Source organism: Choloepus didactylus, chromosome 8, assembly GCF_015220235.1.
Source record: "Choloepus didactylus isolate mChoDid1 chromosome 8, mChoDid1.pri, whole genome shotgun sequence".
Lineage (NCBI taxonomy): Eukaryota > Metazoa > Chordata > Mammalia > Pilosa > Megalonychidae > Choloepus > Choloepus didactylus.
In genome coordinates, this window is record NC_051314.1 from 106,260,742 (window position 1) to 106,286,119 (window position 25,378).

The 25,378-nt window shown below is 37.7% G+C and overlaps 1 protein-coding gene across 4 annotated transcripts in view; it reads left to right on the forward strand.

Annotated features, from left to right (window-relative positions):
* The window catches only part of ITPR2 (inositol 1,4,5-trisphosphate receptor type 2), a 550,850-nt gene that overhangs the window by 119,836 nt on the left and 405,636 nt on the right, over positions 1-25,378 (forward strand). For all 4 annotated transcript variants that reach the window (XM_037848345.1, XM_037848346.1, XM_037848348.1 and 1 more), the window contains one exon: positions 13,679-13,723. In XM_037848345.1, the coding sequence (XP_037704273.1) occupies positions 13,679-13,723 (45 nt within the window). The remainder of the gene's footprint in view (positions 1-13,678; positions 13,724-25,378) is intronic.

Below are 25,378 nucleotides of genomic sequence, written 5' to 3' on the forward strand. Positions count from 1 at the left end.
AAGTAAATAGTGGAGTTACAATTCAAAAATTATTGACTTCTATTTGTATTCCATTGTGGTCAGAGATTGTGCTTTGAATATATTCAATTTTTTTTTTTTTTTAATTTCTTGAGGCTTGTTTTATGTCCCAGCTTATGGTCCCTTCTGGAGAAAGATCCGTGATCACTAGAGAAAAATGAGTGTCCTGGTGATTTTGGATGTAAGGTTCTATATATGTCTGTTAAAATTCTCTGTATCTCTTTCTCCTCTCTTTGTTTCTCTTTTGGTAGGGCTCCCTTTAGTATCTGAAGTAGGGCAGGTCTTTTATTGGCAAACTCTCTCAGCATTTGTTTGTCTGTGAAAAATTTAAGCTCTCCCTCTAATTTGAAGGAGAGTTTTGCTGGATAAAGTATTCTTGGTTGGAAATTTTTCTCTCTCAGAATTTTAAATATGTCATGCCACTGCCTTCTCGCCTCCATGGTGGCTGCTGAGTAGTCACAACTTAGTCTTATGTTGTTTCCTTTGTATGTGGTGAATTGCTTTTCTCTTGCTGCTTTCAGAACTTGCTCCTTCTCTTCAGTATTTGACAGTCTGATCAGAATATGTCTTGGAGTGGGTTTATTTGGATTTATTCTATTTGGAGTTCGCTGGGCATTTATGCTTTGTGTATTTATATTGTGTAGAAGGTTGGGGAAGTTTTCTCCAACAATTTCTTTGAATACTCTTTCTAGACCTTTACCCTTCTCTTCCCCTTCTGGGACACCAATGAGTCTTAAGTTTGGATGTTTTATTTTATCTATTGTATCCCTGAGATCCATTTTGATTTTTTCGATGTTTTTCTCCATTCTTTCTTTTGTTCTTTCATTTTCTGTTCTGTGGACTTCTAGGACACTGAGACATTGTTCAACTTCCTCTAATCTTGTATTGTAAGTATCCAGAGTCTTTTTAATTTGGCCAACAGTTTCTTTTATTTCCATAAGATCTTCTATTTTTTTATTTACTCTTGCAATGTCTTATTTATGCTCTTCTAGGGTCTTCTTTATGTCACTTATATCTTGGGCCATGGTCTTCTTCATGTCCTTTAAATCCTTTGCCATGTTTTCTTTCCTCGATTGTAGTTCTTTGATTAATTGTGCCAAGTGCTGTGTCTCTTCTGATATTTTGATTTGGGTGTTTGGAATTGGGTTCTCCATATCTTCTGGTTTTATCATATGCATTAAGATTTTCTGTTGTTTTTGGCCTCTTGGCATTTGCTTTGCTTGATAGGGTTCTTTCAAGTTGTAAAAAACGATACCAATCTAATTTTTCAGAAACACAAGTTGGTGGTGTGCACTTTCTCTAACTAACCAGCAGATGGCGTCTGTGAGTCACCTATAACCCTCAAGTCAGTTCTCCTCAACAGTATCCCCGTGGTGTGTGGGGAAATGATGCTTGTGGGGTTCAGTTGGTGAACTCAGTTTGGGTGTGTGTCTGGAGCCGTCTGCCCTGAATGTGGGGCGTGTGTCTGGGTGGTTAGGGAGGAAGGGCAGCTTTAATATTCAAACTCCCCAGGTGTTCCCGGAGATTCAAGGCCGCTGCAAGAGTCTAAGCCTTCATTTCAGTTCAGGCCCAGACCCTCTCTCTTGCTGACACACAAACCACTGGACTTGGCGTAGCGTCCCTGAGTTTTCCAAGCTGGCCCCCTTTCTCAGCTGTGATCTTCCAGGACCTCTACTGAGGGAAGACTGTGCTACGTCACCAGTGCATGCCATCCCTCAAGGGAAGCCCTGGGCCGCCTGGCCGTGCAGGGGCGCTCTCAGCCCGATGCAAAGATGGCCAAATGGGGCGTCTCAACCCCCCCGCCTCCTCGCACAGTTCCTCCTTCCCAGCTCCGGGACAACTGGCGGGGCTCTAGGCTGTGGGCATGGCCCCGGGCAGGAGTTTATCCAGCCCTCCGGGGAGCCAGCTGCTAGCCACAGGGTTTCTTTCTGCTTCCGGCTCTCCCCTCTGCTCCCCTGGCCCTGAGGTTATCTGCAGCGGATTGTCCTCCAGGCCAGACACTGAGTGGCCGGCTCAGCCCTCTCTTGCTGTGTTTTACTGCGTGGTTCCCACTGTCACAACTGCAGCTGCTCCTGGGTTTTTCCCCCTTTTTTTTTTTTAAAAGAACCAGTTGGTCTCCAAATACCAATCTCTGGCTTCCCCACACTGCCACGCGGCTGCGGGTCTTCCAGCCAGCTTACTCACTCGTTTCAGAATGCAGACTCCCGGTTTCACCAAGTATACGGCCCCTGTGGTACTAGCAGACCTTGTCCAGCTGGCGCACCACTGAAACCGGTATTCTGGGTCACTTTCTGGTTTTTATCTAGTATTTTTCACCGAGATGTTTTTTTGCCCTGTCTCACCTAGCTGCCATCTTAGGTTCTCCTCTCTCCTTCATTTTTGAAGGACAGTTTTGCCAGATAAAGAGTTCTTGGCTGACAGTTTTTCTCTTTCAGTATCTTAAATAATTTATACCAGTGCCTTCTCATCTCCATGGTTTCTAATGAGAAATTGACACTTAGCCTTATGTGTTTCCCTTGTATGTGATGAATCACTTTTCTGTTGCTGCCTTCAGGATAATCTCTCTATTGACGTTCTGATTAGCTTGTGTCTCAGAATGGGTTTATTTGAATTTATTCTGTTTGGAGTATGTGGCACTTCCAGAACATGTATATTTATGTCTTTCAGAAGAGCTGGGAAATTTTTGGCCATTATTTCCTCATATATTCTTTCTGCCCTTTTTTCTTCTCTTCTCCTTCTGGGTCATCCATGACCTGTATATTTGTGAGCTTCGTGCTGTCATTCAAATCCCTGAGACCCTGCTCAACTTCTTTGATTCTTTTCTCTATCTGTTCTGTCTGTAAATTTTGATTGTCCTGTCTTCTAGTTTGCTGATTCTTTCTTCTGCCTGTTAAAATCAGCTATTGTAGGCCTCTAGTTTATTTTTAATCTTTTGTATTGTACCTTTCATTCCTATAATTTCTGGTTTGTGTAATTTTCTTTATGCTCACTCAAAGTTGTCTTAATATCTTTATCTCTTTAGCCATGTTTTCCTTCATCTCATTGAATTGGTTTAGGAGATTTGTTTCAACATCTTTGATTCGTAATTCCAAATTCTGTGTCTTCTCCAAAGTTTTAATTTGTTCCTTTGACTGGGCCATATATTTCTGTTTCTTAGTATCGCTTGTAATTTTTTGCTGATGTCTCGCTGTCTAATTACCTTGCTGAGTTTACTGTGAAGGTCAGTTTTTGTCTCTTGCATAGGATTTTTTTGTTGATTGGTTATGTGTTAAGCCTCTTCTTTGACATTTGGTTCAGCTTATTCTAAACCATTAGAATAGCCCATGTTTAACTGATCAGATTTTTTCAGCTCTTCGTCTGATTCTTGCCCTGAATATGCAGTACAATTTTTAATAATGCACTTTTTGCGCAATTGTTTCACCTCCAGTAGAAAACTTACTCTCCTCTGTTCTTTCTCTGGGAATCTTGATCTGTTCTGTTTGTTTTTGTTTTGTCTGGTTAATTTTTTTTTTTTTTTTAAACACTCATTATATTGTCCCTAGCTGCTTTTGCCTGGAGGTCAAATTCTGTGGGAAAGTCACCCTGGAGATAACTTTCCCAAGGCAGTATTTCCGAACTGAAATGGGGCCAGGGATCCTTGAAGGGGGTGCAAACTGGCTCCATAGTGATCTGGGGAGAGGGTCAGGAAAGATACCCAAAATACTTTTTGATAGCTCCCTGGTGCTATACTTCCCTGGCTTGCCCAGCACATGGCGCCCTTCAGCAAATTGTTTCCTATGCAGGAGGTACTGTGTCTTCAAACTTCCATGGCCTCCACCCCTGTGTTGGGTGGGGTTGATACAGTGGCTACTGCCACTTTTGTCGGGGCAGTTTGAAACAGTAGCTCAGAGCCTGGACCTAGTGATCCTAATTCGCTAATCAAAAGCCGTGATCATTGTTCGAACATGCTCTCCTCCCTCATTCTTGGGGAAGAGGATTTTTGTGTCCCTTTCTGACAGCAGCACTTAGCCAGGGACTGGATCCCAAGGCAACCTGCCCTGAGAATGGGGGATGGGGCCATCAGCCACTGCGCGGAGGGAGCTACTTATGGTATTTTACCACTGTTTATCCACTTCCTTTTCCTGCTCTTCCCTGGAAGCTGTACAGTGTTCTTTTGGCCTCCAGAGCCCTAGAACAGTTTCAGACTGTTTACCAGCTGCTTTGGAGGAAGGAGTGAGTCTTGGAGCTCCCTACTGTGCCATCTTCCCTGGTAGTCCAAACTACTTTTTATTTGTTAAAGATTTTATATTACACTTGTAGACAGCTAGTTTATTTGTTTGTAGGTAGGCAAATCTTCCACCAGATGGCAGTAAACTCTTATTTCCTAACATTACAACAGAGTTTGAAATTGATTAGTTAAAATAGTACTCAAAGACTTGTACATTAGTTTAGAATCTTAAGTGTGTTAGGCCTGTAGTTTTGAATATTCCTGCATTTAATTAGCTATTGAATGTATTATCTATAATATATGTAAAGGGCCTGATTTATATATATATGTGTATGTGTATGTATACAAACATAAATACACATACACATCAATATATACCAGACCCTACACACACACACACACACACACACACACACACACACAAATATGTAGAAAAATATAAATCATGCCTTGTACACAGTCACTCAGTAAAAGTCATTTTCCCCTTCTTTTCATTTCTAGACTTATCAATTAGATTAATAGATTTGTCCTGAAATGCCAACCATTGGAAGGAGGACCATACATATATAATTATTTTTAAATGATGATAATATGACTTTAATGTTGTATGTAATAAAAATTGATCAAAGCACACTTCATTGTAAAAAGAATTGTGTTTTTCCCTAAAAAAAAAAGTGGACATATATTCTGGACTTGAATGCTTTTGGTCTACTTCTAGTTCTCAGGGTAGATGGAATGTTGCAGGTGTTTTTCATTTGATTGTCATACAATCACAATTTTCACTGTCTAGGTGTTTATGGTATTTCTCTCTCTCTCTGCCTGCACAATAGCTGGCTTCTTTCTATTCCTCTTCCTGCTATTTTAATGAGGACTCTCTTCAAAAGTTAGTAGTAGGTACTTGCTCTTTCATATTCTTTCTAAGTCACCCACATTGGTGTTTGCAGGAAGCCATGAATTAGATCTTGGATATCCTACTGCCATGTAAACTCAATAAATACATCTAGGACTTAATAATTTCCCCACAAAAAATTGCTTTTCCTTAGTTCAGGGTTAAAAACTTGAGAGTCATGATAAATGTATTCTTTCTCTCAGTTTATACATTCAGATTCTATGGATTCTTCTCTGCAAAATCTTTCACATCCATTTTTTTTTCCTTCCCATTTCAGCATTATTATCTTTATTTGAGTCCTCTCACCTCTTGCTTGAACCACTGTACTTGGCTACTTTGTCTCTTTCATCATCTGTCTCCATCTTCTAATAACCACGGCCAGTTGAGGATTTTAATGTACTGTTTCTGCAAATGTTTTCTAATGATAACCTAAATCTTTCTGAATAAGATGTAGAGTCTTTACTATGGTTTAAAGGCTCCATTGTCTTGGATGTCTTGGATGGCCCTCTTCTGCACCTTGGACCACCCCAGTGCTATTTTTGGAGGCAGGAGGGGAGAGATGTAGCTTTGGAACCCATCAGTCCTGTGCTTCTTAACCCACTGCCCAGCTGTGTGACTTTGCCCAAGGGACTTTACTTTATGTTTCTCAGGTGCCTCATCTGTAAAGTGGGGTTTAGAATCCCTACTCATAGATAACTGTAAGGTCAAATGAATGAACCTTTAAGAACATACAAAAATTATTCAATAAATGACATTTATGGGTCTTCTCTGAACAATTCTCAATTCTCACCTGTGTGACATTCACTCCTCCTGGACTGCTGTCATCTTCATTCCTTCTTCCCTTCTCTGCCAGTTAAAATTCCATCCATCCTTAAAGGCTTATCACAAAAGCTTCCTTTTCCATGAATAATTCTGTGCTAAATTTTCTCATTGCAGATCCCGCCTTCCTCTGACCTATATTATTCATAAATTATTAATTCCTGTCTTGTATCTCTTGCAACATTCTATTCTCTGTTAAAGCTAACTATAGTTATGTCTTATTTCCCCTCCTTGATTTTTAAGTCTTATCATCAAGAATTATATTTTTTGTCTTTGCTAAAATACCATATACCATAATGCTATGCCCACTATAGATGCTCTATTAATATTTATTGAATAAATGATTGAATAGAATATTAGTTCTCTCTACAATGCAAGATTTATAATTCATATTTTAACATAAGGAAATATTTCCTTTTAAGTCATAAAAGATTCAGAGACCTCCTTATGACCATATTTTCCTCCTTCTTTAAAAATAATGTTTCTTTTAATTCATTTTTAGCCTAATTAAATAATTACTGCTAATATTACATTTAGAGAAGGAAAGCAACAATATAATGTAAAATGTATCTTTATTTGGCCTTAAAATAGTTAATAATGGTGAATTTATATAGTCATAAATTTGGGCAACTCTTCCTCCTCCTCTTCTTCATAAAAAAAAATAATAACAGTACCTACTATTAAATAACACTTTACTGAATTTACTGAAGTAATCACTCTATATAATTACTTAAAAACACATATTTTGCAGCCTGGAAGACACAAGGTGAGGCAAAACCTAATTCATTGGCCCCATCTTTAGTATTGTTGCGAAAGACATGAATATGTAAAACTCATTGACATATAATTTGTATGATTGGGGTTTAATCATAGACTTTTTCTCATTTTACGTATGAGAACACTGAGTTCTATGGGGAAGAGGTGACCTTTTCTAGAGCAGAATCTGGAATCCAACTCAACAGACATCCAGCAGGGGATTGAGCTGGGTGATTTTAAATGGGTGAAATATTTGAACACTGAATTTTAGAAAATAACGTTGTCCTTTGGGTGGAGCTGCTTTAAGTTTCAGAGGGCATACAGTTATTTTGAGTTTGACTTAGGTATGTTAATTTCTTTTTCTGTAGATATTTTAGTTTTAGATATGTTATAATTTCCAGCATGAATTTACTTTCCAGCAAATGTCGCCAAGCTGTTCTAATGCTTCTTGAATGAAAACTTTGGCCTTAAGGTATATCCTTGGTTACACATGCTGCAAATCTTTTGGATATAATCTAGTTAAAATTTTAGTATGGATTTTTGTTTTTAATTTAAAAGAAGAGTCTGAATTTCCTGAACTGAAACCAAATTTAAAAAATGACAGTTTTAATAAATACAATAAAATAAATGAGTACATACATATATAAATAAAATAAGGTGAACAAATCCTTTTGGGCTCCATGCTGAAACTTCTACTACCAAGCAAAAGTGTGTGTTTTGAATTTGATTAATCAGTTAACAGTAAGCTGGTTAATTTATTCTCTTTGGCCCTCTACCTTTTGCTTGTTGATTCCAAAAGCTCGATTACTTAGTTTTTTTTTTTTTTTTTTTTTTAATTAAATTCAGTTTTATTGAAATACATTCACACACCATACAATCATCCATGATATACAATCTACTGTCCACAGTATGATAACGTAGTTTATGCGTTCATCACCACAATCTATCTCTGAACATTTTCCTTACATCAGAAAGAACCAGAACAAGAATAAAAAATAAAAGTGAAAAAAGAACACCCAAATCATCCCCCCATCCCACCCCATTTGTCCTTTAGTTTTTATCCCCATTCCTCCACTCATCCATACACTAGATAAAGGGGGTGTGATCCACAAGGTCTTCACAATCACACTGTCACCCCTTGTATAGATTACTTAGTTTTGGAACTAATTTTATTACTCTTAATTTAAGGGAATTTAAGAAGCCAGAGGTAAGTATCTCTATAGAAAAAGAAAGCTTAGCCTCAGATCATCCCAGTTGCTGGTCCCTCACTATCCGTCAACTTGTAACTGGAATCCTGTGCTCTTACCCTCCTAGTACGTCAGTTGCAAAAATGGAAAGATTGCTGTCATGTGGTTCTTGGACTGGATTCTGCTTTCTACCCACTCCCCTCCCTTGTACCCCAACCCCAGACCTAGAGTCTGGAGTCCTGCCCTAGAACTGCTGTCCTAATTCTGCAATCCTGACACATACTCGATGCCACCCCCCTCCCTGCCTGGCTGCTGAGCTTTTTCTGTTTTTGGAACTTTCTTGATCTTGCCCAGCATTAGTGCATCTGTCTAGTTCCTTAGTTCTGACCATTTGCTGTTTGTTCATTTTATGACTGAGTGAGCTCTGGTTCTGATTCAGATGTGAATAACTAAAAGGAGTAAGTACATGGCATGCTTATTTGTGATTATTTTCTATTACAATGAATTTGCCAGTTAAGAAATCAACATGATTTTATTCAATAAATATGTATTGAGTGCTTACTATGTGCCTGGCACTGTTCTTGTTCTGAGGATACAATAGTTTATAGACAAGAATCCTTGCTTTTGTGGTGCTCACATTCTAGTGATACATATACTAGTTAGCCTTATTTTCTGCCTGTATGTAATTTAGCTTATTCTGATGTATGAGTGAGTATTAAGAAATTGTCAGTATTATTATTATACTGATTGGCCTAGAACAGTGCTTGGTACGTGGTATGTATGCAGTTGGCTGAATGAATAAGAGACTCTGGAGTTTATAAGTATAATTGGCCCAGTTCTACTGTGACCTATGCCAGCAGAGTCAATGTAATTCTCAAATCATGAACATCATGAACTCTCACCTTGAAGATGTTAGCTCAGTTGAATAAGCTGATTGGTAGTCATGCAAATACACTGCAAACTTGTTTGACTCATAATCATTTCCATTGGTCATAACTATTTATTTCCTTCTTCACCTAACTCTTCAAATAAGTATGTCCAACAGAGGAGGAATTACACTGTTTCTGGAGAAGTGAAGAGCACATTGCTTCTTCAAATCTTATAGCAAGGTTTTTCTTATTTCTCTTTGATACTCATAAAAACAGTATGTTTCTGTTTTTTAAAACACAAGAACTGTATTTCTCCAGTCAAAAGAGTTCTCAGGTCTTTTTACTATGTTTCTCTGAATTTCCTCCTCCCTTTTGATCAATACTTTAGGTGGGTAGAATGTGAAATGAATGTATACTCTTATTACCATGCAAATGGTTTTATCTCATAAGATAAAATCTGCATCATTTTCATTAGACTGTCTTTTGAAAAGAATTTAGTGCTACAAAAATCTTAATAATAACGAAAGATTCACAAGGATATGACTTCCAATAACACAAATAATAGTTTTGAGCTAAATTTTTAAATAGAGATTTAGATTTTGCTATAAATGATATTAAGCATAGTGCAACTCCACAATATAGATCCACAGGTCTTTTTTTGAACTGCCTGCAAGTTTTATATTTGCCTGAGGAAGAGTTGCCATTCTTGGAGATACAGAATCAGGTTGTATGCACGATCTTCCCCCTTAATATCTGTATTCTGTTCATATCCAAGATGAGTTAAATGGAGGTTAGAGATATCGAAGAATAAATTTGTAATCTCCTGTGTTTGTTGACTTGACGAACAAGTATGCTCTCAATTGAGATATTATATATGAACACATTTAATAAAAGCTGTAAATACTCTATAAATGACTTACCTTATTGTGGCTTCCTCCTTCAAATTGACCTTTACTGCATGGTCAGAGACAATACAGGGTTCTGGATCGTCTCACTCTTGGACCTGCCACGGTTTTTCTTGTGCTCTTAAGGAAATATATTTATTCATAAAATTTATTCATATTTATTCCATGTTCAGGAATATTAAGTTTTCTTATGAATTTGGCATGTGGTCTGATATCTTGAATGAGAGCATCATGCTTACCTTTCTAACTTGACCATGGAATTGGTAAGCTTACTCCACATGGATCTGTACCCTCACCTCTCTGACTGGGGCAAAGCAATGGGACTTAGTGACCAAAGGCCAATTTCTTAGAGAATAGGTATGCTGTAAACTAAAATTGCTGGGGGAGATGATACAAAACTGATGATACAAAAAGTTGCTTGGCATACTTTTTTTTTTTTCTCCTGCCACATTCACTTTAGTGAAATTTCTTGATCAGTGAAATTTCTTGATCAGTTTCTGACAAATAGATTAATCTGTGAATCCTTCAGGGGCAGGTTTTAGCCTCCTAGACAGCTTACAGTCAAATTGTGGCCCACTTCTAACATAAAATAAGGATTGCACATATGCATTCTATATTATATGTTTATTGAAGGATAATTAATGTCAATAAAATGCACAAATCTTAGGGATTTCATTCAATGAGTTTTGACATTTGTATACTCCTATGTAAACACTACCCCCCAAAATATATAGAACATTTTTATCACCTTAGAAACTACCCCTTACTCATTTCCAGTAAATTATCCTTCTCCTTCCCAGTACCCACTTTCTGATTTGTACCACCATAGTTTAGTTTTGTCAGTTCTTGGATTTCATATTTGTGGAATCATACAGTATGTTCGTTTTTTGAGTCTGGCTTCTTCCACTTAACACAATGTTCATCTTTGTTGCCACAATATACATTTTTGTCGAAGCCAAATTTCTGACTCCATTTTATGCCCCTACCACTGTTTTCCCTCCTCTTTTTCCCCTTTGTGCTGGTTTGGATGTATTATGTCCCCCAAAATGCCATTATCTTTGATGCAGTCCTTTGTGGGCAGGAAACGTTTTGGTGTTGATTGGGTTGGAAACTTTTCATTGGATGTTTCCATGGAGATGTGATCACTCTACGGTGGGTGAGATCTTTCATTGGATAATTTCCATAGAGGTGTGCCCCCTCCCCATTCTGCCTGGGCCTTGATTAGTTTACTGGAGCACTATATACGTTCAGACAGAAGGAGTGAGCTTGCTACAGCCAAGAGGGACACTTGAAAGAATGCACAGGAGCTGAGAGAGGAACTGCAGTTTACAGAGACATTTTGGAGACAGCCTTTGAAAGCAGGCTTTTGCTCCGGAGAAGCTAAGAGAGGACAAACGCCTCAAGAGCAACTGAGAGTGCCATTTTGGAGAGAAGCTGAAGCCTAGAGAGGAATGTCCTGGGAGAAAGCCATTTTGAAACCAGAACTCTGGAGCAGACACCAGCCACGTGCCTTCCCAGCTAACAGGTTTTCTGGACCCACTGGCCATCCTCCAGTGAAGGTACCCGATTGTTGACGCGTTACCTTGGACACTTTATGGCCTTAAGACTGTAACTGTGTAACCAAATATACCCCCTTTCATAAAAGTCAATCCGTTTCTGGTGTTTTACATTCTGGCAGCATTAGCAAACCAGAACATGCCTCATCAACTTCAAAGGAATGTTTCAGTCTGTTGTAGTTGACTTCCCCAGAATACGTTAATCTTTGCATGCAAAGGTCTTCAGCTGAGAAAAGTTTCATTTTCTATTATTTTTGATTATTGCTTCTGTTCCACTCATACCCTACTTCCTTTGTGTACTCTGGTTGCCAGTATACTGATACTTCCTTTTTTTTCCTTCATAAACTTTTCCTTTTTCCTAATTTTCATTTTTTACACCTTTCCTTTGTATTGAGGGATAGTTCAAGTTTTTGTCTTCTGCATCGCTGATTTTCTGTAGCATCAACTATGTTTTTTATTGCTGCTAATATGGGTTTTCATTTAGTATTAATGTTTTCATGTTTATTGCTATTCTCCGTATTTATTTTATATTGTTATTCTTTATATATAAAATATTTTTATTTATACTTTTTATATTTTTATGTTTTATATTCTTATTTTTTATATTTATTTTATCCTTTATATTATTATTATTATTATTTTTGATTATTATTTTTATATTACCTTTTTACCAGTCCCTCATTCTATTGCCTTTACATAGAGGTCTTGCTTACTTACACTTTCTCGAGTATGCCAAACTATTTACTGAAAATTTATTTTGCATCATCCTGTAAAACATATTCAGAAAGCCTCTGAGAAAGAATTTTCCTTGTTCTAACGTATTTTTTCTTTGGCCTTATGTTGTTTTTTCTTCCTTTCTTATTCTCAGACAAGTGAGCTCCATGCAGAACCAGATGGGTTGAGTGGATTGTCCATTTGTTCCAATTTCTGTTCTCCTGTATGACAATTCAATCCTCTTTCTAAGTCCTCAGCTGCAGGGCAGACTGATTGATGCATTCCCAGTGCAATTCCCAGTTCTAGCAGATGTCGACTCTGTACTGGGGCTCTGTGGCAGTTGCTTCTTTCTTCTACCTCTTGGCTAATTCTAGCACATGCTGCATCCATGGTTCTCTCTCTTTTCTCCCATTTCTTTACAGAATGCTTCTCAGAATGCTCTCTGCCATCATCTGCCTCCTCCGCTTTCTGACTAGTTGTTTTCTGAGCTTTGTAGTATCTCTGTGGACTGATCATGAGAAGATAGAGACAGGTAGTGGGACAGTGGATGGGGAGGCTGGGCAAGCAATTTTCTGCTCAATATAGCAGCAAATGAAAAGCACTTCTGTATAGGTTTTTGGCTGGTACATACCTGGGTCTTTGAGTCAGTGGACAAATAGTGGGAGCCATAGAAAGTGAAGTGAAGTTGAAGTGTGTCATGAGATGAAAACTGTGTAGTTATTTGCCCCTTTCCCCAGCTCTATCTGCTTTATAAGTGGTACTAATTCTTTGAAGTTTTAGGGGTTAAGTTGTTTTTTATCCTTGATTTTCAAACATATTGAGAGATTGTTTCATTTTGTTTTTGTTATTTTGTTTTGTTTTTTGTCTTTTTAATACTTTGTGATAGATTTGGAGGGGTAATCCTCAGACTTACTAGACAAATGTTATTGTGAGAATAGCACTTTGCATTTTAAATAATTTTGACTTCTGGGGTTGCGTGTTCTATATACCAACTGATTCAAACTAAAATGATTAAATTCAATTGGACAACCAGTTATTTTGAGAAAAACACCTTATAAACCTGCTGTTTTACACGTTAGTCTACTAGTTATGCTTGGTACAACTGAGACATGCTTTTGAGACTGTAGTCAGGTACAAATAGGGATTATGGATTTTAACCAGCAGGAATGCATGGAGCAACACAACGTAATTGGGATTTTTCTTGTAAGAATGATCTCTAGGCTCCACCCACTGTCTAAAGCCTAATGAAGTGTTTTTGTTTGTTAATTTCAATAGTCCTCATTTATCAGCTGATGTATCTGATATTTAGCTTCTCTTTCACTCTTCTTTTTTTTCCCTGTCTGTATAGCAGGTGGAACATGAACTTGATCCATTGTTAAAACTTACCTTTGAGCAATTTTCTTTAATTGGTGTTTGGCTTATTGGTAAATGGCAGATTTTGTGGCTGGGAAAATGGTGAACTCTCTTGAATGCTTCATCACAGTTGATGAGGTTGTCGGCTCTCACTCGTTCAAAGATGTCAACATTTCTCATATAAACAAAGGTCTTAGACTTGGCATTTCAGCTCTAGTTTCCTGCAACTAAGGTTTGAAGATAATGTTTTAAATTGTCTTATTTACTAACAGTTTCCTTCTCAACTCCTTTTTTATGTTAAACTTAATTAAGGATAGAATAGTGAATTGAATTAAAGACCACTGGTCTTATTAATGTGCTTTTAATAGCAATTCAAAACTAGTTTTGTTCTGTTTTGTTTTTTAGCTTAATCCTGATTATCGAGATGACCAGAATGAAGGAAAAAATATGGTGAGTAGTATTGTGCCCCACCCCCAAGCAAAAAAAAATTCTAACCATATTGTTTATATTTTGTAGAACAAATTCAAATCTTAATAGGAAATTTTAAGACTAGGGACTTTGAGATTCTTTGAGTAGAGGCTGTGGGTGGAAGATAAAAGATAAAAGATGGTATGGCTTAGATTATAAGAAGATGCCCAAAACCAGGGTATTCAGGGATATTTCTAGCAACTTGGACCATTTGTGATAGAACCCTGAAGGTAACAGGCATCTGGGAGATATGGTAGTTCTAGGGTTCTTTTCCAGAAGTTCATGAAAATTAGAAGGGAGAAATAGAATTAGGACATGATATTAAAATAGGACAATAGTCTAATACTTTTGGATTTAAAATAATTTGGGTTTTATTTGTAGGGAGAATTTGAAGTAGCAAGCAATTAGATGACTGTTTTCATATTCTGATATTATAAATACGGTACTCAAAGAACATCTCAATCTTATTTTAAAGTCAATTTTCATTAAAGTATTTATTATAATTCACCCTGCTGATTTCATCATCATTTGAAAGAAGATGACTCTAAGTCCCATTACTTCATGATGCCAACATGACTTCTTTATGCATTCAAAAATTCAGTAATTCAGGACATTTGATGTGATGCAGACAAAACCTCTGAATGTAGGCTGGAATTTGTTTCTTTTTTAGCAGTTTAGCAAGATAGTTTAATGTAATAGCAACAGTCTGTAATTCAATTTTTTTAGGAATTTAGCAATTCCTTTTGGAATTGGTAGGTATTAATGCATCCTCCATGATCCTTCCCTTTAATAGAAAGAGTTGGAATGTTTCATTAAAATGACCACTTACATTGGTGCACAGCTGTCTGTTTCAGGAGGATATTAATATGGGGGAGGTGAACCAAATCAGAATTTCTAGACCCAATTGTATCCTATTTGACTTCTCTCTCCAAATCACTATCAGGTTTACAATAGAAATTAAGCTAAAGCATCAGGTCCAATGAACACTTTAATTTATGTCAAAATGTCCATAAACATATAGGAAGGCTTATTAGATCAGTTGGAACTCCTATTTATAATTGAATTTTGTCACTTTGTGTATGTGGACCCTTCTCCCCTTGATTTTCAAATGACTGCCCCAAATTGTGGGTTCTTACTTTCCTATGATTTAGGAAAATGGTATCAGTAACCATATTTAAAAAGCTGAAATGAATCGTGGTTCTTTTGGTTCATTACTTGTAGTGAGAGAAAATGCACATGGGGGGCCAGGAGTCTTCAAAGAGGGATTTAGAAAGAACCTCTTATGGGATTTTGGCTTGTGTAAGCTGATTGGCTGGGGGTAAGAGAGGGGGTTAAGGAAGTGGGGCTTTGCTGTGGATTGAACACTATCAGGAAGTGGAGGTAATTTTATGACTGGTGTCTTAAATCTTACCTATAGGGACAACAGATTAGAGTCAGGCTAAACCTGTAATTGGTAAGGAAGCATCAGTCACTCATAATAGCTGGGGAAGGGAGACATTTAGTCATTTTTGTGGCTTGGAAAATGTTCATATTTTGTCTGTGCTCAGACATGATTATGGAGTGGTCTTGTTTTTGTCTTGTCCATCATTGCCACCGAGGGGCCTTGTCTGACGTTGGTGTTTTAAGAACATGTTCATATTCAACAGGAGAATGCCAGTAGCTATATTTGAGTGCCAGACCAGCTCATAGCAGCATCAAGGCCTAGCTGACAGGACCAGGTCAGCTTCGGGATGTCAGGGGCTGCTTTTCTCTTTCTCAGAGTTTGTTTTTATCATATTCTATGTGACTTCGAAAGCATAGTACAGGGTAAAGAGAGCTCTGCCTCTAGCACCACCAAGTCAGATAACTTTCCTGAAACTGAGTTTCCACACCTGTATAATGGGATGGGGATGGTTGTCCTATATAGCTTACTTGCCTGACATGAGGATCAAATAAGATCAGACAAATGGAAGCTCTTTCAATAAAAGATGTTAGTAGGCTAAAAATGTAAGTCATTTCTATTAAAAGGACATCATATTGAAGCTTCACATTGTGCAATTGAATTAAATTTCTGTGCTCATCCCTTTTACACAATACACTTTTAGTGATGATGCTACTGATGTTTTGGGCAGAACAGAATGGAAGAATATAGAATATGAAGATTTACAGAGTAGCTCAAAGAATATAAATAAGTAATAAATCCATGGTGAAGTTCAATATGTGATGATCAGCTTTTAGTTTGACTTAATAGATTATTTTCTTTTTATTCTAAAATGCAAACTACTTTATTCACCTCGAAAGGTGGGAAAGAGCACTTTTCTGTTGAAGCGTTGTCACTGGCAGAACTTTGACTGTACACCATACAGGAATGGATTCTGTCTCTCATAACAGAGAGAGAGTCAACTAGAGGTATTTGACTTAATATTTTTTTCCTCCAAAATCCCTAGCTTGAAAGTAAACAAAGCTTACAGTGGGGAACTATAATGCCAACAGTATGGCTTCTCATTTTATAAACCATTTGCCACCTAACAATAATTATATTTTTGTCTAAAGAAGAAAACAAAGGAGCAATTAGAATTTATCTTCAGCCTGTGACATATGAAGTCAGTTTCCCAAAACAGAATACTATCTTACCTCAGATCTGGATTCCAGTAACATTGAGTTCACTATGACTGTGCTAACTTTTTCCTTCCTAATTTTCCCTATGTTGTCTATTTAATGCCCAGTTAATATTTTTCCTGTGATTTAGAAACCTTTATGAAAATATTGCCTTCCATTTTTGAACTTTCAAAGGTTAATGCATGGTGCCACTAAAATGAAGCAGCATGTGTCAGAGCTCCCATTAAGACCTAAATTGCTGTATTTATTCTACAAAGGAGTCTATTATTTTCAATCTTACAAATGTACAGCATCCACAGGGACCCTGTAAACATTGGAACCACGTCAAGCCCAGCTGGAAACCTGACAGTCATTAATTTCTTCTCCTTGAAAAGCTGCATTTTTTCAAATAGCTCTTTGATGGGAATTCTTTTTTGGGGGAACACCATCACCCATCTTAATATTACCCGATTTATGTGGAATGTGATCTGATTTGTTTGAGGCACTGTCTTTTGTCTCACGGGTGTTTCCCAACCTCAGCACTATTGACATTGTGGGCCAGACGGTTCTTTGTGGAGGGAGCTGTCGCATGCATTGTAGAATGCTTGGCAGCCTGCCTGGCTTCTGCTCACCAGGTGCCAGTAGCAGGCCTCTTTTTCCTTGTTGTGACAACTAAATGTTTCTCCAGAAATTGCCAGATGTCCCCTGGAAGTAGGGCAGACTCTCTCCAAGTTGAGAAACATTGGCCTGTGTACATATAGGTATATGAACAGAAGTGTTCAGGAACCACAGAAAATTTGCCTAAATATACTGAAAATTCTGTTTCATAGATTTTTGCATGTGTGTGAGAGATATCAGATTCTGAAAGAAGATATCCTCAAAATTTCCATCCATGGTCCCTCTACTGGAGGGAGCAAAGTAACCCTCATACATATGCTGGGAGCATGTATGTCTTGCCCAAACTGTCTGGTGGTCACCTGAGGGACTTGCTATCCCAGAACTTGCCCTGAGTGTAGAAGGTGGCTCACAGAGCTCTCTGCTGTGGGAGAGCAGTCAAGTCATGCTGCCTGTGGCAAGGATAGGTGACTATAGGACATACAGTGCAGTGCCTGGGACCACGAGGAAACTGTTTCTTAGGGAAAAGGAGGCACTTGTATCTGTACAAATGGGGGAATTCCTACGGCCAAACATGCATGGTCAAGGCGAGACATGCATGCAGAAAGGACCAGGGAGGCCCCTATACTTTGGCCTGGAGCTATTCTCTAAACTCATCATATGGATAAACTCTGAAGGAGAGTGCGTGCACAGGTCAATCTACAAAGACTGGAAAAGGTATTTTCTTTTTCTCCTCCTCCTCCTCCTTCTCTTTCTCCACCTCCTTCTTTGGCTAGCTCCTGGCATTCAAGGAAAGCTTGGTCATAACTGGCTAAATATGAACTTAATGAACAGTCACCTCAGAGCCTAAATTCCAACAATAACACATCAAAGCATCAGAATGTTCAGATTTCAACAAAAGATTATAAAGCATACAAAGAAATAGGACGTGATGGCCCAGGCAAAGGAAAACATTACATAATTAGAAACCGTCAATGAGGAGGATCCAAGCTGGAATATTCCAGACAAAGGCTTCAAAAAATGTCATAAATATACTCAAAGAGCTAAAGGAAAACATTGACAAAAACTCAAGGAAATCAGGAAAACAATAGATGAATGCAAAGGCAATATCAGTAGAGAAATGGAAATTATGAAAATGTATCAAACATAGTTGAAGACCACAGTAACAGAAATTAGAAATTCCCTAGAGGGGTTCAACAGCAGATTGAGGCTGGCAGAGAAAGAATCAGTGAACTTGAAGATAAGACTATTGAAATTATCCATCTGAGGAGCAGAAAGAAGAAGAAATGAAGAAAAATGAACAGAGCCTGAGAGAAACTTGTGGGATGCCATCAAACATAACAATACAAGCATTGTGGGAGTCTCAGAAGGAGAAAAAGACAGAAAGGGACAGAGAGAATAGCAAAGAAATAATGGCTGAAAACTTCCCAAATTTAAAGAAAGGTGTGACTATACACATCTAAGATGCTCAACCAATCCAAACAGATGAATCCAAATAGACCTACATTGTGCTCTATTATAATTAAATTGTCAAATGCCGAATATAAAGAGAGAATTATGAAAGCTGCAAGACAGAAGCAATGTGTTAGGTACAAGGGAACCGCTATAAGATTACGTGCTGATTTCTCATTGGAAACCATGAAGGCAAGACAGCAATGGGAAGTCATATTGAAAGTATGAAAGCAAAATTTTTCAACCAAGGATTCTATATCTGGCCAAAGTGAGGTTGAAATTAAGATATTCCCAGATAAACAAAAGCTGAGGGACTTTGTCACCACTAGACTGGCCCTATAAGAAATGCTACAGAGAGTTCTGTAGGTTGAAAGGAATGTATACTAGATAGTTAACTGAAGCCACATGAAGAAATAAACATCTCCAGTGAAGATAATGACATGGGTAAATATAGTACTATTCTTTTTTTGATTTACAACTCCACTTTTTATTTCCTACAGGATCTAAAAGGCAGATGCTTAAAATGTAATGATAAATCCATGGTTTGGGGCTCATAATGTATAAATATTTAATTTGTGACAAGAATTATATAAAGGTGGGGGTCAAGAGGGGTATAGGAACATAATTTATGTATGCTAATGAAGTTAAGTTGGTATCAGAGTTACAGATTTAGGATATTAAATTTAAGCCCATGGTAACCACAAAGAAAATATCAGAGAATATGCAAATTCATAGAGACAGAAATTAGATACAGATTACCAGTAGTAGGGGCGGGGGCAATGGGGAGTTAATGCAATATAAGTGTAGGGTTTCTGTTTAGGGTGAAAGGAAAGTTCTAGTAATGAATGGTGCAACATTGTGAATATGATTAATCCCCTGAATGGTGTGCTTGGGAGGAAGTAGGATGGGAAGATTTATGTTGTATGTATGTTTTCACAATTTAAAAAAGAAGAAAGAGAAACTAAAGAGGTAATGAGGCTTAAATGCAATACATGATACTGGATGAGATCTAAGAATGGGGGAGAAAAGCCTCAAAAAGATATTATTGGGACATAAACAATATAGAAGTAAGCTTGATATCAATATTACATTTCTTGAACTTGATAACTGTACTTAACATGGTCACATTAGTGAGTATCCTTTTGGATAGGAAATGGACATGGAAGTATTATGTGTTCAAGGAGTATGATGTGTGCAACCTGCTCCCACATTTTCAGAAAAAGATAGATGTTAGATATATATATAGATAGATAGATAGATGCTGCCTGTGGAAAGGATGGATAGATAGATAGATAGACAGACAGACAGACACATACATACATACATACATACGTACATAGATGGTGATTTGGTTTGCTGAAGCTGCTGGAATGTAATACACCAGAAATGGGTTGGCTTTTCCAATGGGGATTTATTAGTTTACAAATTTACAATTCTAATGTCCCAGTTAAAGCATCAATAGGACAATACCTTCTCTGAAGAAAGGCTGCTGACATCCGGGGTTCCTCTGTCAGCTAGCAAGGCACATGGCTGGTGTCTGCTGGTCCTTCGCTCCTGGGTTGTTGCTTTCAGCTCCTGGTTCCAGTGGCCTCCTCTCTGAGCTTCTGTGGGTCCTCTATTAGCATCTCTGGGGCTTTTCTCTCTAAGCTCTCTCAGCTTTTTCTGTCCTTTATCCTCTCATAAAGGATTCCAGTAAAGGATTAAGACCCATCTTGAATAGGGTGGGCCACATCTCAGTTGAAATAACTTAACCAAAAGGTCCCACCCACAACAAGGTGGCACCCACAGGAATGGATTAACAGAACACGGCCTTTTCTGGGGTACATAACAGCTTCAAACCAGCAAGATGGCTACAACTTTGGTGGCAAAATTTAAAAATTGGTGGCCCTGGGTATCTGAGGTGTGTGGGGATAAGTTGGATTTCTCTTTATGGAGTTTGTATTATTTTTTGCAACTGTACTTTAAGTTTGAAATTAGTTCACAGTAAAAGGTTAAAAACAGAAGAATAGTTGGTGACGTCAAATTGCTTTTTATATTACTTAATTTCCTCTGTTGATTTCATTGAACCTCATTCTTGGTAAAAGTCTCACAAGGAATTAAAACAGTTTATCTTTCCAAATTAAAAGAAATGGCAGTGTTGTGTCTGGTTACATAAAGTCAGCTTGAGAGCAGGGGCAATCTGAACAAAAACACAGATGCCTGTACATCATTCTGCTGCTGGGGCTGCGTCAGCACAGGTCTGAATCAGCTCTGAAAGCATACACATTGTTTCTTACAGAATTTCTCTGGCTCCTAACAACAGCACTGCAACGTGATGTTACTGCTAAAAATTCGATGACTCACAAATGAGTCAACAGAGAAGGTGTAGGGGAGCCTAACTGCTGTGTGGCTGCCTCAGGCTCCAGGGCATACAGGAGAAGCCAAGAAAACCATTAGTTACTCTGCTTGCTTTCCATGAGAGATTTCCAACTTGTTTAATTTGAGAAGCAGTGTACCTTTCCTTCCAAGTGAAAAACTGGGCTGTTTTGTAACAGCCCAGTACACTAGGTTAACATTCCAGAGCCTGAATTGTCCTAAATGGAGCGTGTGATGGAGAGCTAGCTGATGTTAAATTTAACACCTGTTTAAGCTCTGTTTTACTGTACGGTATTTTCATGATGCAAGGGAGAGTGCATTGTACTTCTGTAATTCTGTTTAGGGAAATAGTGTTTTAGTGTCATATTTCTCACTTAAAAAGAGATGTGAGTTTATGAATAAACTGCCACAAGTGCACAATTTTGAACCAAACTGTCTTCATGTTATAGATATAATATTTTTTTCTTCTGTATTGATGCTCGATTCATACATTTAAAACAATTTTATAGTTACTACTCATTATTCAGATTTAATTAATTCGAAGTCCCTAGGGACTGGCTTGAAATTTACTGTCAACCTGTTTGCAAAGGAGAGTTTGTTAAGCAAATTAAGAGTATACAGAGGTTAAAAGCAGTGCTATTTTCAAAAACTTCTAACCATGCTTAAAGTTCTTATTCACACGAACAATTGGTATGCTATTTATAAATGGAACTTATCTATTAATTAAAGCTGTCCCCCAAGGACCTAAGCAAACTATTTAGTGGTAGAATAGTACCATTCCTTTTTTTGGGGGTGTGTGTGTGTAATTAAAATGAAACCAGAGGTCTTAAGTAGTGTGAGTAATTCAGAGCGACCTCTTTTAATTAGCCTCAATTAGTGGAATTTTTGTAGGCATGGGAAAGATTCTTATTGCTTCGGGTTAAGAGAATAGAGAGAACTCAGACTAGGCTTGTTGGACCCCCACAGGGAGGCAGGGCAGTAGGAGGGCAATCTCTAGAATCTGAATCTGTTCTCTTTTTATAAGTTTAGGATTCCAAAAGGGGGTTGGATGTAGGAGGATTGGCTCTGCTAAATGAACTCATAAGTGATGAGTGTATAAACTGCAACGCCAAATTTCAATTGCTATGCAGAACTAAATATCTGGATCAGTTAGTGCATTTTCCTTGAAGGAAAATCTATATCAAAAGCTAAATTATAATCAGAAGATTGGTATGCAGGAGACTCAGAAAATTAGATGGCATGTATTCCTTTTAGGCAAACAGTATTCTTTCAAGAAGACTGGAATACTCATTTGTTGCATCAAGGCACTGTCTACACTAGGCAATGGTGAGAGAAACTATCAAATTCTTGTTCATTGACTCTCCATTTGTTTAGGTTTCACACTGACTTGTATTAATAAAGCCTTTCCTCAAACATGGCTCCATATAATTGTTTCAATTTTATTTCTCTTAGTTAAAATCGTATTTTAATTGTATCTTTCCAATATTCCATTTAAGCCATTTTCCCTTTCCTTTTCTTCCCTCTAGCAACTTTATTGAGATATAATTCACATTCCATAAAATTCTACTGTTTAAAGTATACAAAGCAGTGGTTTTTAGTCTATTCACAGAGTTGTGGAACCATAAGCACTATTTAATTTTAGAACATTTTCATCACCACAAACTGAAACCCTTTCTCCAATAGCATCAATCCCCATACCCTCTTCTCCCAAGCCCTTGGCAACCACTTAGTCTACTTTCTGTATCTATGGATTTGTCTATTCTGGACATTTCATTTAAATGGAATAATCAATATCTGCTTTTTGGGTCTAGCTTCTTTCACTTAGCATAATGTTTTTAAGGTTCATCTATGTTGTAGCATGTATCAGCACTTCATCCTTTTTAATGGGAAAATAATACTCCATTGTAAGCATATACTACATTTTGTTTCTATAATCATCATTTGATGTACACTTGGGCTGTTTCCATTTTGTGCCTATTATAAATAATGCTGTTATAAGCATTAGTGTACATGTTTTTGTGTGGTCATATGTTTTCATCTCTTGGGAATATATACCTGAGAACAATTGGCAGGCCCATATGTTTAATGTTTTGAGGAACTGACAAACTGTTTTTCAAAGTGGCTGCACTATCTTACATTCTCCCAGCAGTGTTCGAGGGTTCTAATTTCTGTACATCCCTGCCAACACTTGTTATTGTCTGTCTCTTTTCTTGTAGCTATCTAACTGAATTTCCCTTCTTCTTTCTTCTCCTTTGCTGCCTTCTTCTTCATCATCTTCAATATCAGATGGAGTATGTTTATTGTGCTTATGTGCTTTTATTGGGCATTTCAGTATTGTTTTTGGAGAAATGTCTATTTACATTCTTTGCCCATTTTTAAGTTGAGTCATTTGTCCTTTTATTACTGAGTTGTAAGTGTTCTTTATATATTCTTGATACAAATTCCTTATCAGAAATATCATTTGCCAGTATTTTCTCCCAGTTTATCTCCCAGTTTCTGGGTTGTCTTTTCACTTTCTTGATGATGTCCTTTGAAATACAAAATTTTTAATTTTGATGAAGTCCAATTTTTCTACTTTTTGTTGCTTGTGTTTTTTAGTGTCATAGCTAAGAAACCATTGCCTAATCCTAGGTCACAAAGATTTTCCTATCGTTTTCTTCTAAGAGTTCTAATGTTTTAGCTCTTATATTTAAGTCTATGATTCATTTTGAGTTAATTTTTGTATATGTTGTGGGGTAAGGGTTCAACTTTATTGTTTTGCATGTGGACATCAAATTGTCCCAGCATGATTTGTTGAAAAGATTATTCTTTTCCCCTTGAATTGTCCTGGCATCTTGCTATTTTTCATAGAAACAGTGTATCCAGGAATAGGTGATCATAAAAGTAGAGAGCCCGAAAGCAAACATCTAGAGGCAGTTGTGTTTGTCTTCTCCAACCTGTTAACTGATGGTTTTCTGGAAGCTCTTTAATTGTCATGCTGTCTGTAGCATAATGTTAAGAGTAAGTCTGTGGACTCAGCTAGAGATATGTTTGATTTTCCGTTCTACCACATGAAAGATATGGGAATTTGGCCCCTAGAGACTCAGTTTGCTCATCTTTAAAATGGGGATAATAGTATCCAGCTCATGGCACTCAGTCCTTACTAAGGCACATATATTTGAGATATTGTGTTTTCCCACCAATAAAGAGATCTTCCAGCAAAACTGGGCTATAGGTCATTTTCTTGCAAACTCCTGTTTTTCTTCTAGTGCACCACACTCATTTCCCTTTCTTTCTCCTTCCGTTTGTCCTACCTTCTCATTCCAGCCAGTTCTCTTTTCTTTAGGATCTTGGCCCCTTCTTATTGGGAGGGTTGAAATGCAGAAAATAAACAAAACCATACCAAGGGCTGTCTTAATTTCAATAGGGAATAATTAAAAACCAAAGTGTCTTCAAGACCCAAAGAAATACATTCCAAGTAATAGAATTTTACTTAACTAGCTGCTGGTAGAGATTTATTTGGGAAGAAGTCTTTTCAGCTCACAGATGATCTTTCCCATGCTTGAGATTCCATAATCCTAAATTATGTCACCTAGGCAGCCAGGTCCCCAACTTATTTGATTGGCCAAACTACTCCTATTATTGGATTAAACATTTAGATCTTTTCTCAAGATGGGAAAAGATCTTTCCTGCTCCTCATAGATTCTGTCTTCAATTCTTAAACTTCTGTGCCCTCAATGCAAAGCATCAGGAAAATGGGCCTCATGGCCCAAGAGAATTTTTTTAGACTTGAGGAAGGTTCTTGGCCGCAAGTTCATGCCTTTCCTTTGAGGAGTGACTCATTCGCTCCAGGCCTCTGGCATTGGTTAGCTTGGATTGAACCCTGGCTAGTCAGACTTGGGCTTGAGTATTCATACCACCACCCACTGCTCCATTCTCCTTTTCCTACTTCCCCCCTCCTCCCTTGTCCTTCCCTCTCTTACCCTCCTCCTTTTTCCTCCCCCACTTCTCCCTTCCTCCTTCTCCTTCTCTCCTCTACTCTTGTCTTCCCCTTCCCTCATCCTCTTTTCACTTGTAGTAACTGCACTCATACATTTGTTTAACAAAATTATAATACTTACCTTCACCTCTCTCAAACTTTTGTTATGAGATTAATGAGAAGAACCAAGGGAATGGCATTGGTACTGTGAGAAGCTTCGTGTAAATTTCAAAGTAGAGTTTGCTTACTGTTTCCACATTTTCTTCTTTCCTACCTCACCACACTCCCTTGCAATGTGAAGAATGTTAAATATATAGAAAAAATGCCCCAAACGTGTCTTTTTTTGATCAATAAACATAGTTCAGATTTGCTGTTTAGAAACAACTGTTACAGGGATCAGATCATCTGGGGAGAGTTTGCCGGACCCCTGGCTTCATTTAGCTCTGAATTTTGATCTCTGCAGAAAACATGTAAGTCAAAGATGACAAGAGCTACCAGGTATTTGTGGGCTATGGAGATTTAGCAGATAACAGTCTTGCTCCTTTTTAGGAACAGTGGCAGTTAGTTCCCTCTACCTGTTAACAACAGGTCAGTGGTACCACAGTTTGTGTGCAATTTACGGAAGAGGCTAGAAACTAAATTGCCAGGGTTTTCTGATCTAAGGAAAGTGATATTCACAA